Source organism: Homalodisca vitripennis, chromosome 6 (genome assembly GCF_021130785.1).
Source record: "Homalodisca vitripennis isolate AUS2020 chromosome 6, UT_GWSS_2.1, whole genome shotgun sequence".
NCBI lineage: Eukaryota > Metazoa > Arthropoda > Insecta > Hemiptera > Cicadellidae > Homalodisca > Homalodisca vitripennis.
Window position 1 is genome coordinate 160,457,538 of NC_060212.1, and position 17,125 is coordinate 160,474,662.

General features: G+C 34.2%; 1 protein-coding gene across 1 annotated transcript; it reads left to right on the forward strand.

Annotated features, from left to right (window-relative positions):
• The first annotated feature begins 1,380 nt into the window (after nt 1–1,380).
• Nucleotides 1,381–1,917, forward strand: LOC124365619. The gene has a single exon (XM_046821609.1). It carries the CDS (start codon nt 1,381–1,383, stop codon nt 1,915–1,917), a length of 537 nt encoding a protein of 178 aa, XP_046677565.1.
• The last annotated feature ends 15,208 nt before the right edge of the window (nt 1,918–17,125 follow it).

Below are 17,125 nucleotides of genomic sequence, written 5' to 3' on the forward strand. Positions count from 1 at the left end.
AGTAGTCCTTTACGTATACGAATTATTATAACGTATAATTTGATTATACTATTACATTGCAGGCATTGTACGAATCTGTGTTGCCACTTTCGTAAGATTTGACCAATTGTTAGATCTAGTTCCAAATTGTCTACTTGAGAGTTAAGCTCCCTTCACTACCACTTTGAAGAAGTGTTTGGACAGTAGCTTACCTTTGGAGAGGGATATGATATAGGGGGATAGAAGCACCCCCTCCCACCACAAGGACAGGACACTGTTCCTAGTTACGACACTGTGCCTGTAGAATCGAACCGGACAAGGAAGTTTCTAATAAAGGCTTAAAAAAGATATGTGAGTGTGTGTGTGTATTGTCTTGTATTTATAATTGTTTTCAGTGAGTCTACGTAGTGTTATTGGTGATAATCTTGTGTCTTTCCCGTATAAAAATGGATTTTTACTATTAAATTTACTACGAATCTTATACAGGACAATGATGTTTGGCGTGAAGATGTAGGAATACTTTGTACATTTTTAGAATAAATATTTTAAGTCGTATTTGTATATTGTTTGCATTCTGCAAATAATAATAACCCAATATATTTTTATTCAGCTACTCATGTATGGTTTAAATTTCCTAAGTTTATATTCTGGTGGAACATGCTACAAACTTACCAGCTTTAAAACTGTAATGGCAGAGTCATAAGGATGTAATGATTAGACAATGGATATCGTTCTAGATACCTAGGGAGTAACAATAACAAAGTACATCAATGATCTTCATTTTATATTTTGATATGAAAAACGTCTTTGAATTGTAACAACATCCGTTATAACAAGCTTTATTATTTTCTCAATAGACTATTAAATAATAAGTGGTTAACATAAAACAGGGGTACCATAAAAGTAGTTAAATAATAAATATGAGTTAATTAATAAAATACTTAATACAAAAGCCTAACGTTCAAGTCAGTTCCAAATGTCAAGCTTTTTTAGCCTGTCATGTGATTTTCATAGGTATGTTCGCTTTTTATTTTCTCGTTAGCAAAGTTATAATAAATAAATGTCCTCCAAGTTTGAGCATACCATCAAAAATATTAGTTTTTATGGTCATTTTGTCATCTGTCAAGGAATAAGCAGAATGACACAAAATATATCGTAAGAAAATCAATTGTTTTAATTTCATTTTCAATGCGCCTTTTTACTTGTATCATTACTATGATAGTTCTATCCGTTTCGCTACATTTTCTATGTTCTATTGTCACATTAAAAAATACCTTTTACCATTAATACCATTAATTCATCAAGTCACCATGTAAATGATACCAGAGGACATTTCCAAACTAACCAAGTGACATGGGATTTACTGAGCATTTGAATATTATTTGGAGTAAGGCTAACAAGATGTTGGGCTTTATATCTCGATTCTCTAGAGGCATCAATAATCCTTCTGCCCTACGTTCTCTCTATTGTTCGTTGGTAAGACAACTCTTGGAGTATGCCAGTCCTGTGTGGTCTCCTTATACAGTTGGTGCCAGGACTAGACTTGAGGCCCTCCAGCGACGCTTCATTCGTCTGGTCGGTGTGAGGATTGGCTACAACTATCCTGATGTTCCCGTGGAAGCATTAACTGCAGAACTTAATATTCCAACTCTGTCTTTGCGCCGTGATGTAGCAGATGTACTCATGTTGTGGAAGTTAGTTGGCGCCCATGTGCAGTGCCCAGATCTTCTCGCTGAAATTGGTATCAGGATCCCTGTAAACACCAGATCTAGTGGGCTTTTCAGCCGCAAGTACCACTCCACGAACTACGACTTCAACAGTCCACTGGCAAGATTTGTTCGTCTGGGGAATCGTGTTGCATCAGAGTGCGATTTTTTCGCTGATGGCCTACATCAAATCAGAAAGCGGGCCACTTATGTTTTGTCTCAACACACTTAAAATCCCCTGTAACTTTAAGACTGTTCATTTTTTAGCTTTTGTTATTTTGTATTTTTTATTATGTTTCTGCTCTACTGCAAGGTACATTTCATTTAATTTCGATTTTTTGCATCATTAGTGTATTTATATTATTTTGGTTGTTGTTATCTACGTGTACTTGTCGTTGTTATCTATATATATAAAAATGAAACTGTTCGTGTGTAACAGCATCACTCACAAACGGCTGGACGGATTCGCCTAATTTTTTTTTTAATTTGTTTCGTCTTGATCTGTAGAAGGTTATAGGATACTTTTTTATCCCTTTCCCGATTCAGGATTCCGCCCCACTGGTTACAGAAATACCCGTAAGAAATGCATTGCAGCAAACATATGTTATTAAGTGAAAGAGTCTTTTCAAATTTTTAATCAGCTGTTCTTTGTAAACATATATAATGCGACAAAAAATATATTTATATATAAATTTCTTTACACTTATAGTTTTAAAGCATAGAGTAAGCTTAAGAGAAACGACAAATTTTGTTTAAACTGTTTCTGCAATCATAATATATAAAAATGAATGTTTGTGTGTTTGTCCTTTATAGACTCAGAAACTATTGGACCGATCACTATGAAAATTTGTATTTTTCTATGTAGAAGGTTTATACGCAATGCCCATTGATGTAACTAACCACCAGGCTGTACTGCAAGATATAAAAGTTATCAAAGCGCCTGCACATTATAAACTGCAATTACAACACAGTAGTTACGTATATTAAAATATCCAAACACTATTTGAAGGCAAAGAAATATACGGGCAAAGCTTAAGAGACGCGTGCGAAGCCGCGGGAAACAGCTAGTACTATTCTATTTTATACATTGTTGTTAATTCTATTGTACGTTGGTCTATTTCATAATATATTGTTGATTTTTATATGATATTAGTGTATAACTAAACTTTCTTGTTGTGATGGACAGTTATTGGGACTTGGAATCGATCATTGTCATATTGTGTTGTGTTCTGCCATTGCTAGCTCTGTATTATTTTATACTAGTTGTACTTTTTACTGTACTATATACACTGTACTGTCATCTTATTGCATATTGTATGTAAATTGGCTGCTTGCCGTTAATAATAAATAATAATAATAACAAAGCTTGATTACCTGTCAACAGTAATTACCAGAGCTCAGCCCCGCTTACTTGTTTACCCAGACTCTGCTGATGATATTTGAAGTGACAATACGAAAAACATATTTACAAATCAACTTGAACACGGTCAGTATCTCATGAGGCTACTATCTAATGATACCAGAGAACATTTCCAAACTAACAAAGCTTGATTACCTGTCAACAGTAATTACCAGAGCCCAGCGCCGCTTACTTGTTTACCCGGACCACCCAGACTCTGCTGATGATATTTGAAGTGACAATACGAAAAACATATTTACAAATCAACTTGAACACGGTCAGTATCTCATGAGGCTACTATCTAATGATACCAGAGGACATTTCCAAACTAACAAAGCTTGATTACCTTTCAACAGTAATTACCAGAGCCCAGCGCCGCTTACTTGTTTACCCGACCACCCAGACTCTGCTGATGATATTTGAAGTGACAATACGAAAAACATATTTACAAATCAACTTGAACACGGTCAGTATCTCATGAGGCTACTATCTAATGATACCATAGGACATTTCCAAACTAACAAAGCTTGATTACCTGTCAACAGTAATTACCAGAGCTCAGCGCCGCTTACTTGTTTAACCCGGACTCTGCTGATGATATTTTGTGGTGACAATCCGTGTTGGATTTATATTTCTACGTGTTATATTTCATGGCCATAGTTTGCCAATAATAAGCCCAAAAAAACACAGATTCTTTCTAGTTATTTAATTAACGTAATCTTTTGCGTTTGTTATACTAAAATGATAACTTATATTAAACAGATTTAATTTTCAAAATTATATAAGGCAAGAGTACGCTACACCGCGAAACAGACGTCGCTGAAGTTGCATGCAAATTTTCAAGTATATAGCTCATTTCATTAGGCTAAATGTTTTAATATGTTATGTGTTAAAACGTCATATAACTGTATTCAGTCTGTTTACAAATTAAGTTATTCTATTACTTTATCATTTATATCAAAGTTATCTACAAGATCGATATTAAAATGTTCATTAACGCTCAGCCAAATCCCATGACATGTCTGAGTGACCATCATCTGAGCTGAATACCTACTTTTTGGTATGGGGTCAAAACAGAAACTTGTATTAATTTGTTATGTGCCACATGTTACTGTGTATTGACTACTGTAATAAATTAGCGAGTCATCATATTTGTAAGTTTATCTTCTGAAAATTGCTGTACATTTTCTGTGCAATCCTCGCTCTTCATAGTTAGCAATCTCACAGGAAACGTAACTAGAGAGCAGGCACATATGTTATTTTTGCACAATGTTTCCTGTGTGGGCGGAAACAATAGTAGAACTGTTCGCCAAATAATAATGTAATTTAATAACAATATTCCAAGAAGCCGATTATGCTTACATATTCGGTGAGGACTTCCACCTTGTATGTAACATGAGAGTACTCACTGTTTTAGCTCTCCAACATTCTTTCTTATTACACATGTACAGCTTTATATTTTCTATTACACACCTTACATGTATATATGAAGTGTAATACAAACTTTTTAGACTGTATGGCAGTTCACTGTCTAAATATCGTGCGGAAGTTTAATTAATTGCTTATAACTATTGATACAAAACAACTCAATGGGCAATTAGAGAATGTAAGAATACAGTTACCCCGTTACAGGCTATAAGTATTGATACAAAACAACTCAATGGGCAATTAGAGAATGTAAGAATACAGTTACCCGTTACAGGCTATAAGTATTGATACAAAACAACTCAATGGGCAATGAGAGAATGTAAGAATACAGTTACCCGTTACAGGCTATAAGTATTGATACAAAACAACTCAATGGGCAATTAGAGAATGTAAGAATACAGTTACCCCGTTACAGGCTATAAGTATTGATACAAAACAACTCAATGGGCAATGAGAGAATGTAAGAATATAGTTACCCCGTTACTGGTCTTGTATACAAAGACTTAGAGAATCAACCGTCAGTTCTACTTGAAAATATACCACTTGAACGAAAACATCAAATGACAATCTCAACACGATGGCGAACCGGCACATTATTTACAAAATATTAGAGGACATTCGCAGATAAGTATTCCAGGTAGGTCGAGGTGGACTTATTAAATAGCCTCCTTTATCCTCTGATTTAGATCCCTCGTATTACTTTTGGGTCATTTAAATAAACTTGTTCATGCAGAACCAGTTAATTCCAAATAAAAATTATTGAACCGAATTTTAAACGCTTGTGAAGTACTTTAGAACAACAAAGATGCTTTAAGTTAAGCTGCAAGTGGTTTCGTTAAGCGCACAAGATTGTGCGTAAATTACCAAGGAAATAATTCTGAACACCATTTAAAAGGTATGGAAATTGGAATAATTGATTCAGCAATTAAAATGTTTTGTTTCTATGATAGAACTTTCATTTAATAAATATCTATTACATTTTCTGTCTTATTTTTGCATGTGTTAATTTAATTTAACATGAAGATTTTTAAACTTTGTGTTTGTTTATTTTTGAGCTATTTTACACCATTCTCTTTAAAATTCAATTCTCTACAAATTTTTATTAAAACTTTAACCATGTATTACCCATTTAATGAAGTTAATATACTTCAAATCTAAACAAAGCATGTTTTTGGAGACCGGGTTTGCATATTTTGTCTGGTATCTCAGATATGGGTAGCCTAACAGGTCTGGTAGTATTTTATTCAATGTTTCAGTTATTTTGACATAAAATCCAATAAACTTAGCACCTAACTTTACGCCACACAAACATCAGTTTAGCTTATTTTCGTCCTTTCCCAGATCGGGCTAAATCTTTTGATAGCCGTAGTCCGTTAACTATGAATTTTCAGGGATATGTTTATATGAATGATTTTAATTATTTTTATGACAGATCACCCTGTATACAAAAGTTCATAAATGTTTAATAAACATAATATCATTATAGTATGTGACCGATTTTAGTATGCTTGCAGAAAGAAGAACGTTGTTACGGGAACAACCTTCAATAGCAATCAATATCAACCGAAAGTTTTCCACTGTCACCAATATAGGTGTGCACAGGATTCATGTTGGAGGTGCCTAACATACTGGGGTTTTAGGGGTATAAAGCTCCCTCCAACAAAAAAAATGTTTAAAACACTGTACTCAAAATTATGAATTTTGAAGCTTTATTAAACTTTTTTTAAACTTATAATTCTAAAAAACCATATCACCATTTTAATAGGCTATAGTTAATTGTGTCGTAACAAAATCGATAAATATCGATCTTTGATAGTAAGCTAACATTTTTAATTAAGGCAAATAAATTTAAGATAAGATATGAAAGTTAAATAAATTATTTATTTAAAGTGTATAAAACATTTTTTTAAATTTACAATGACATTTTCCTTTCTTCGGGAATATATACTTTAAATTTCTCAATACAGCCTGAGTAATTAAGATTCACGGCAAGTCCTTGTTAAATGAACGGCAGCATCGAAAACCCAAAACTCGCTTGCGTCATTGTTGTTCTAAGCTTTGTTTCAATAATGCTTAGCTTAGAAAAGCTTCACTCCGATGAAGCGTTTGTCACTGACATTACCATAAACGGTGTTAATGCTGCATAAAGCTCGTACACATATTAGCGCGTTTTTCATCACTAAGCCATTCAAACAATTTTTAAGGCTGTCATTGTCGTAGTTATCAAATAAAAATAAAAATTACATTACATATTGCTATGCTGTCAAAATTAATATGTGCGAGTCATCAACAAATTATATCCATTGAAAGGCCTGAACACGTAATTTTATTTAAGTTATTACTGAGTTAAAGGTTTATTTTTATTAATACTTCATTGCAAATTGTTCCAAACTACAAAAACTGGATAGCTTTTTTAATATTATTACATTTCACCTTCTTACTAAACCATTTATCTGATGGCTTCGGTAGGAAGTAAAAATATAATAATTTTTGAAAAAAATGTCCAGTTTTATATTTTAGAAGATGAATATGCTGAGGGCATACATAATTATAAACCATTTCTTTCAAATAAATTTCGAAAACATTAAGAATTGTAATTATTTTTATGGCTATCCTTGAGTCTTTGAGGGGATCTCCACTATCACACGTCTTGTAGCTCTGCAGTAGTTGTTGTACTGTTTGGATGCCGTACAAGTCAACATGAAGTTTTGTTTTGGAATTGTTTTCAAGTCGTCCTTACCTGCCCCCAACTTGAGAAGCTTCCCTACTGCAACTATCAACACACATGTTTAGGGCCGATGAGTAAGCTCAAGTCGATGAACGGTAAAAGTCAAACATATCCTGGTCTTCTTTAGCTTCTAAATAATGAAAGTTTTTGACACTTTCGTCAATACGTGGACACTTTTCCTTTTTCTTGATTCAAGAACTTCTACGTCTATCTTATCATGAATGTCTTTTGCTGAGTTAAAGATTATATTTAAGTTTCATTTCTCTGTGATGAAAGAGATTCTCTGAGCATTTAACTCAATTCATACCTGTCAAAAGGTCGGTATCCTTACTCTGTGTATTTTTCTTACTTTTAAAATTAAGAAGAGTACTGAGTGAGTGATTACCAAAGCCAACACGAAATCGAATGTCTTTCTTTCATGCATTAGTCACAACTTCTTCTGTAGGGCTGTAAACAATAATTCTACACCTTAACCACAAAACACCCGCGCACCCCTGCATTGTGACTCGCACATTTACTCCGTAGAGAGACGACCTTATAGGGGGTGTAAATCGAGTGATTCTGGAGTATCAATGGGGAGAGGTTTTAAAACATCACCTGATTTAGCTTACTGCTACTATGTACGGCCAGCAACATCAACAAATATATGTATATATAGTAATGACATTTGTTAAGAGAGAGGGGATTAAACTTCAATAAATAATTGTAAATATTATATACGGAACAAATAAATTATGATGATGGCAACTAAGAAGAACTATAATATAAATAAGTTCACGTAATAGCGTGGATCTAAATTTCCATTTTTGTGGATTTAAGAAGCAATTACACAATTTTACATTTTACCTAGATTGTGACAAGATAAGTAAAATGCCATTCAATTTGTATAGGCATGTAAGAGGAGTAAGCTTAACTGCCAACAAATTACTTCGTTGACAAATTACTTACCACGTACAATAGTACAATAAATTGGCGTGACTATTTTTATTGGTTTTATTTTACGAGAAGCGAATCGGTCAAACAAAGTTTGTTAGTTAAAATTACACGTCATTATATTTTGATAAACATAACCAATAGAAAGGATCGATGATAAAAGTAAATAAGGTAAGTTGGACTTTATAGTTATTTAAATTTGGAATAATAAATTAAGTACAAAATATTTTGTGACCATAATAAGCAATCTTAAACATTATATGCGTTCAATAGAAATGTAATGTCACAGTTTCTTTTAATAAAAAAGATAACTATTATTATTGTTCAATTATCTCAGGTGCGTTTGAAATGTCAGAAAAATCATACGTGAATATAGTGTCCTGTTTTCAACAGGAAATTGCGTGCGAAGGGGTGTGTAACTGCTAGTATATATATTTGTTTGCAAACTGATGTAATATGGAATTTCGTCCTTACTATCATGGTAACCCATAAAAACAGTGTTACAACCATCTCTAATTTTTATGGAGCAATATGTACCATAATCGAACTTGATTTTCCATGAAACTTCATGCAAATGTTCAAGTTTATAGGTCATTTCATTCTCAAGATACCGTGTGAACATATTTACAGAAATTAAATGTTTTTCAACTCATTGAGTGAAAGGCTTCACTAACGCTCAACCAATTATTACAAACTCCATGTGTACTAGGATATAATTTATATATAGTGGGAGCTGGTTAGCGAAATAAGGCTTTAATTCATTAATATTTAAGAAAATATTGCTTTTTTGCTTCCTTTGTCGACTTCAAAAGATTTTTTACAAATTATGTTGTATAATATTAATAAGGAGTTAATTAGGGAGTTTGAGACCATGCATTTATGGTTTGACTCTACTACACCATCACCTTTACGTTACTCCGTCTCTGATTATTAGATTTATGAATTTTGAGGCAAATATGCATATCCCCTTGTGATACGTTTACTAATTAATATTTGAGGCTGTATGAGTCATAAAAGGTTAATACCAGACTACAAAGGCCTTCATAATTATAATTATAATTAAGACGAGCGATTAATTCACGCTTTTCTTACCTGCTACTGAATAATGCGGCTACGTGATGTCACTTTATTGTTATATATCACGAATATTGATGGCGTGGAATCATACACGTAACAGGATCTTGACTACGGTAGACAACAGCTGCTGTAATGTCAATTAATCACAGTCATTAGCAAGTTCTCGATGGAAAATTTCTATATTCCCCGTTTAGAAGCTATTCAGTGACACATCAATGTGATTAGTGATATAATCGATGCATGGTAGATTTGTCATCAACTGGAGGTTCAGTGAGTGACTCTGATGTAATAATTTTGGATTCGTCAACCGCACTACCGGTATAGAAAAGTATTGAAGAATGAATTTGTCAGTTTTATCATAACATTACAACACTATTTACACCACATTAATATATTTCTTTTACACTTTGCCTTTCTCACTTGGTGAAACTTTAGACCGTTTGACTTGTTTTTAAGACATTCATATAATTCCCACAGAATAAAATAACTTGAATGATTATCATCGTGTTCAACAACATTGCATAATATACACAAATATATAGCTTATAAAATATTGGATTTAAATAACAAAATTTGTAATAAAAATACAAAATTCAAGTATATTATTAATTATTTTATAACTATCACATTCAGTACACTGATAAACTTATGAGATAAACTTGAGGTGAGAGCAATATGAAAGTAATTTTGCAAATTTATATAATCATTGGAAAAAATAGATACCATTCTTATAATTGGATCCGAAAAAACATGTGTTCTGGAATTAGCCAAACTAATCAGCTTTTTATACATGAACGATATTTTATCCTCATTCAGTCTGATATATATTTATTAAAAATTGATGAAGATTCAATTATAGACTTCACATAACATATTGGACTTCAAGTTCTTCAATAGTCCCTCTTTGCTAAAAACACCAATGTAGCTTTGGTGCAAAAATGCATAATTTGAACGTGTAATTAAAACATTTGAATTGGTGCATTTTGCATTATAAAACACACAAAAATTCAATTTTTAATCTACTTATTTTTAATCTACTATTTTATGGTATACTTATAACTATATTTTTATTCAGATTATGAATTTTATCATTTCCTTGAGTACATCACAACAAATAAAATGTGTATTTAAAAATGTTTATATTAATGAATGGTGAAATCTACCTTATCTTCATTCAGTGACGTCTGTTTGAAGCGGTTTATGCACTTATTATTGTGACAAAAACGAATCAAAACAACAGAACCATTTAAAAATTTGAATGTTTCAGAGACTAACTCACTGATTATTACACAATATGAATGTTTAAAAACAAAATAATGATTCAAATGTTGGCCCACCAGCAAGTGCACCATTAGCAAGTTAAAGTCAGTGTGCCTTGACATAAAGTAAATTGTGTACCTTCATTACTTAGTCAAGCTGCGTTCTTTAAATTGTGAATTAAAAAACATTCCATTTTAGTGGATACAAAATAATTATATTCCGTGCCCTCGTTTGTAACCTATCTGAATGTTTTACATAAATGAATGAAAGTCAGGTACTTTACCTCCTGTGTTGCTTTGAAAGTCAAATAAATTCTAATTAAACCCGGAACCTCACTTGCAAATCCCCAGATAACTGTGTACTGTATAACTGAAGACAAACACAAGTGTAATTGTTTTACTACATTTTAAAAAAATACTGTTAATTAATTTCTTATACGCGAAAGTTATACCTTAATTGTCTTTAATGTCAAAACAATAGATTGATCCAGATATTAAATATTAGAGGTACATTCTTGGCATGCATTAGTTTGCAGTACAAACTAACATAAAAAACGAACACCAGAATACTATGTTGTTGTGAAAAAAGCGGAAAATATACTATGGACCGTACTTAATGACCGTAGTAGTTAGTTAATTTTTTACCAAATAGAGTGTATTTTAACTTACTTTTTGTGTAGAGTTTATAGTACAATCTGAATAGAAATTTGAACGTTATGATGTATTTAATTTCTTTAAGAACCAAAAGAATACTTTACTAAATTTGTAAATCAAAGTGCAGTACGTTGATGGATTCTTATCTTTCTCGAGAATATATGCGTTAGCTGAAAACTGTTCTAGGAGCGGTCGACTACGTATCGATCCTGCTCAGCAGTCTGCCTCTTGTCGTCTGCATCATTTAGCCGCACTTCAGTGCTGACTTCTGGTGCAAACTGTTCTAGGAGCGGTCGACTACGTATCGATCCTGCTCAGCAGTCTGCCTCTTGTCGTCTGCATCATTTAGCCGCACTTCAGTGCTGACTTCTGGTGCAAACTGTTCTAGGAGCGGTCGACTACGTATCGATCCTGCTCAGCAGTCTGCCTCTTGTCGTCTGCATCATTTAGCCGCACTTCAGTGCTGACTTCTGGTGGAAACTGAGTTTAGAGTACTGCTAACATTAGATTACTTCCATTGCATACACAAATAAACTATGAAAATTTCAGCAACTCTGCTATCTTACCTCGTTAGTTGCTTTGAAAGTTAAATAACTACCTGAAAATTTCAATTTTAAATAACCAGTAACTACGTATATTATATTGTCTACTCTTTTATAATCGGAAAGTTTCGGTTTTGTATTAGAACTTAGTTTCAAAATACTAACACATTATACAAAAGTTATTTTTTCATAAAGAATATTGAAAATAAATCAATATTCCTATAAAGGTCATATAAACGTTTTATACTAGTATACATACATATTACATATTACCTCACCCATCAAAATAATTTTAAGTATTTGTATACAATGAAATCAATCAGATAATACCTTTGCAAAATTTTAAGTATTAATATGTATTGTACTTTATAAGTTATAAAAATTGGGCTTTTTGCTCCCAATAGTTATCTTAAAAATTAAAAATTTAAGTATTTTGCAATACTGTCCTGTTATTTCTACTCAACTTTTAGTAATGTATAAACGAAATGCGTTCGTGATCCCCAAGATATCACGAATCAGTCAAGACAATCCACTTAATATGAAGTTCATTATTACCAATATACATTAACCAACACCATAATGCATAGGCATCGTCAAGTACTTACAATTTAGCCATTCATTCAAAATATCACTTTTAGACGTACAAAAGATGGCATTCAATTAGATTCATTCATAATCCAATTCATCCTGTTGTTTCCAATCCAACGGTTACCCAGTTAAATGCTAAACACTCGTCAGCCATAAAAAATATTTCTGATGCTAAAAATCATTTCGACCGAGATTTTTCCAACAAAGCGATGGAGCAGTTTTATAGAATCTGGCAAATTTTGATGAAATAAACCTCCGCTTGAGACCGTAGACGTCATAAACTACCGTCCTCTGTGTATCACGAGAATGAAGGTGTTATTTTTATGTTTGGTACATTTTTGTATCTATTTAAATGTGGTTTAGTAAAAATACTCGTACACATTAATCCCGCTTATTAAGGATATTATAATCACAATTGAACTATATGAAATTAAGTTTATTAAAATATTTATTAAAAGTGGCCATTGTGATTGTTTTTATTAAATAAATTTTTATAAAATAAAATTATAATATAAATTTTATATTCAGGATAAAAATGTGTTCCAAATGCGAATAACTGCTATCTTGAAAAGCAAAGCTTGTTTTATTCAACTACCTAACTCTTTGATAAAAAACTAAATTGCTGCTTTACGGATAACTATTGATTTTTTTAAATATTTGAGTATGCTATATTTTATTTATAAACAATACCTTGAAAAAGTTCGTAGCAAGTTCTGGTACACTGTATATCTAACAAACTTCTGTTGTAGGTATGATTCCCTGCAATGAAAACCTACTGCAAAGATCTCGCATTAAAAAATAATATATTCCAGAACTAGGAAGGTGCGATAGCTTACTCTCTCTCACCCGAACCACGATATTTCAGTCTCTGAGTTCTAGCGGTTCTAGTGTAAGTATCGATCGCGCTCAGCGTGTCAGCTCTTGCCGCCTTCATCATTTAGCCCCCCCTTGAGTGTTGACTTCTAACGAGAAGTGATTTATTCCCTTGAAACGTTGTTCTCAAAGTATGTTCCAACATGTTATGTTATGGTTGAAAACAGCATGTTAGGTTATCTGAGGATTTCTTTAGAAAAGAAGGACATATGTAAAACAAAGGATTGCATATACTTATACAGATTATACAGCAGTTCCAAACGTGTAACACATATTCATTACACCGTTAATCCAAACTTGACCTAGAAACGAATACTATGGAGCCATAAGTATGGGGTTTCTATAACCCAACAACGTTAGTTATGAAATGTAATAACTACACTTTTGCCGGACCTTAATAGTGGTTGTACATTTGTGATGAAACGTACCACAGTGTGAACCATCAAAGACAATCACTTAAACTGAATTTTAAAATTCATTAGCCAACGAATTTTGTTTGTGGTCAAGAAAGGAGTTGAACAAATTAAGACTTATTAGTGACGTCTGTAACCAGCGACGAACAGGTTACATAGCACAACATCGTGTTACAGGCCAAGGTTACAGACGAACAGGTTACATAGCACAACATCGTGTTACAGGCCAAGGTTACAGACGAGCAGGTTACATAGCACAGCATCGTGTTACAGGCCAAGGTACATACGAACAGGTTACATAGCACAACATCGTGTTACAGGCCAAGGTACATACGAACAGGTTACATAGCACAACATCGTGTTACAGGCCAAGGTTACAGACGAACAGGTTACATAGCACAACATCGTGTTACAGGCCAAGGTTACAGACGAACAGGTTACATAGCACAACATCGTGTTACAGGCCAAGGTTACAGACGAGCAGGTTACATAGCACAGCATCGTGTTACAGGCCAAGGTACATACGAACAGGTTACATAGCACAACATCGTGTTACAGGCCAAGGTTACAGACGAACAGGTTACATAGCACCAACATCGTGTTACAGGCCAAGGTACATACGAACAGGTTACATAGCACAACATCGTGTTACAGGCCAAGGTACATACGAACAGGTTTACATAGCACAACATCGTGTTACAGGCCAAGGTTAACAGACGAACAGGTTACATAGCACAACATCGTGTTACAGGCCAAGGTTACAGACGAGCAGTTACATAGCACAACATCGTGTTACAGGCCAAGGTACATACGAACAGGTTACATAGCACAACATCGTGTTACAGGCCAAAGTTACAGACGAACAGGTTACATAGCACAACATCGTGTTACAGGCCAAGGTTACAGACGAACAGGTTACATAGCACAACATCGTGTTACAGGCCAAGGTTACAGACGAGCAGGTTACATAGCACAACATCGTGTTACAGGCCAAGGTACATACGAACAGGTTGCATAGCACAACATCGTGTTACAGGCCAAGGTTACAGACGAACAGGTTACATAGCACAACATCGTGTTACAGGCCAAGGTACATACGAACAGGTTACATAGCACAACATCGTGTTATACAGGCCAAGGTACATACGAACAGGTTACATAGCACAACATCGTGTTACAGGCCAAGGTACTTACGAACAGTTTACATAGCACAACATCGTGTTACAGGCCAAGGTACATACGAACAGGTTACATAGCACAACATCGTGTTACAGGCCAAGGTACATACGAACAGGTTACATAGCACAACATCGTGTTACAGGCCAAGGTTACAGACGAAACAGGTTACATAGCACAACATCGTGTTACAGGCCAAGGTTACAGACGAACAGGTTACATAGCACAACATCGTGTTACAGGCCAAGGTACATACGAACAGGTTACATAGCACAACATCGTGTTACAGGCCAAAAGTTACAGACGAACAGGTTACATAGCACAACATCGTGTTACAGGCCAAGGTTACAGACGAACAGGTTACATAGCACAACATCGTGTTACAGGCCAAGGTTACAGACGAGCAGGTTACATAGCACAACATCGTGTTTACAGGCCAAGGTACATACGAACAGGTTGCATAGCACAACATCGTGTTTCAGGCCAAGGTTACAGACGAACAGGTTACATAGCACAAACATCGTGTTACAGGCCAAGGTACATACGAACAGGTTACATAGCACAACATCGTGTTACAGGCCAAGGTACATACGAACAGGTTACATAGCACAACATCGTGTTACAGGCCAAGGTACATACGAACAGGTTACATAGCACAACATCGTGTTACAGGCCAAGGTACATACGAACAGGTTACATAGCACAACATCGTGTTACAGGCCAAGGTACATACGAACAGGTTACATAGCACAACATCGTGTTACAGGCCAAGGTACTTACGAACAGGTTACATAGCACAACATCGTGTTACAGGCCCAAGGTACTTACGAACAGGTTACATAGCACAACATCGTGTTACAGGCCAAGGTACATACGAACAGGTTACATAGCACAACATCGTGTTACAGGCCAAGGTACATACGAACAGGTTACATAGCACAACATCGTGTTAACAGGCCAAGGTACATACGAACAGGTTACATAGCACAACATCGTGTTACAGGCCAAGGTACATACGAACAGGTTACATAGCACAACATCGTGTTACAGGCCAAGGTACATACGAACAGGTTACATAGCACAACATCGTGTTACAGTCCAAGGTTACAGACGAAACAGGTTACATAGCACAACATCGTGCTACAGGCCAAGGTTACAAAAGAACAGACAGTCGGATTTCGTCAGTTGCATAAACACAATCGATTGTATAAATACAAGGTCCAAAATAAGATGGTAACCTATGACTAAAGACTTTATTAAAAGGCGTTTAAAAAATCCAGTAAGTTTCCTATCGCCAGAAAAATGTCTATCTATATTTACTTTGCTACCAATACATAATACAATATGTCTCATTAAATATACTCATGGCTTCGCACGCAGTTTACTGCTAAAGAACTTGTATATCACAGGCATATTTGAGATTATTTTATGTCCTTGACGTAAAATACATGCCTATTTTGCGGGCCACCCGGTTCTCTGTCTTTTATCTTCGGTATCACTTCTAAAAAGGTATGGATATATGTAAACATGACTGTATGCCCTTATTTCCAATCTCTGTCCACATCATCATCCTGTTTTCTTTTGGTTAAAATTAGGAATTGTATACATTTTTGTATACCTAATGAGTATCGTAAGTCTCATCAGTGTAAAACTGCCCTCTCCATGGTTTTATGACATACAAATTGCACTTTGTGTCCGATGCATTGTGATTTTATTTGCAATGGCCACGTGCTCATTGCTCTTGATTGTTTTCTCAAATTGTATTCACCAAACGAATGGTTCCTTGAGTCGTATTAGTGCCCGGTCTATTAGTTTTTGTTCATACAGTGTAAGTATGCCGTCTCACAACGCCAAATAAAACTACTTTTGAGTACCCAAAATAAGCTAAATGGTTTTAATTCGTTACTGCTGCCATCTACAGTTAGATAGTTGTTTAGATTTGTCAGATAGATACACCGCTATCAACTATTTACAGCACACTACAACGGATGGTATTTTGTCATGCTAATAAACTATTCTAAAATAAGTATTTTACAGTAATACTATATATATATATATATATATATATATATATATATGTTCTATTATCATATCTAAGAAATATAAATACCAAAATTTGTACAAATTAGCCCATTATATTTTGTGAGATTTAATATTAAATATGAAAAGATCCATACATACAAACATTCAAACCTACAATTATAATTTTCACAAACCTTCGAAATTATAATTTTATTAGGATTGACAAGACTGTAAAAGGTGTTTTAATGTGTTGAAATAGACATTAATGAGCAGTTAAACAGATGATAGTTGAGGACAACCGATACAACCACTGCGAAGGTCTTTTTAGCCCCCGAAAGCTCTCAGCGT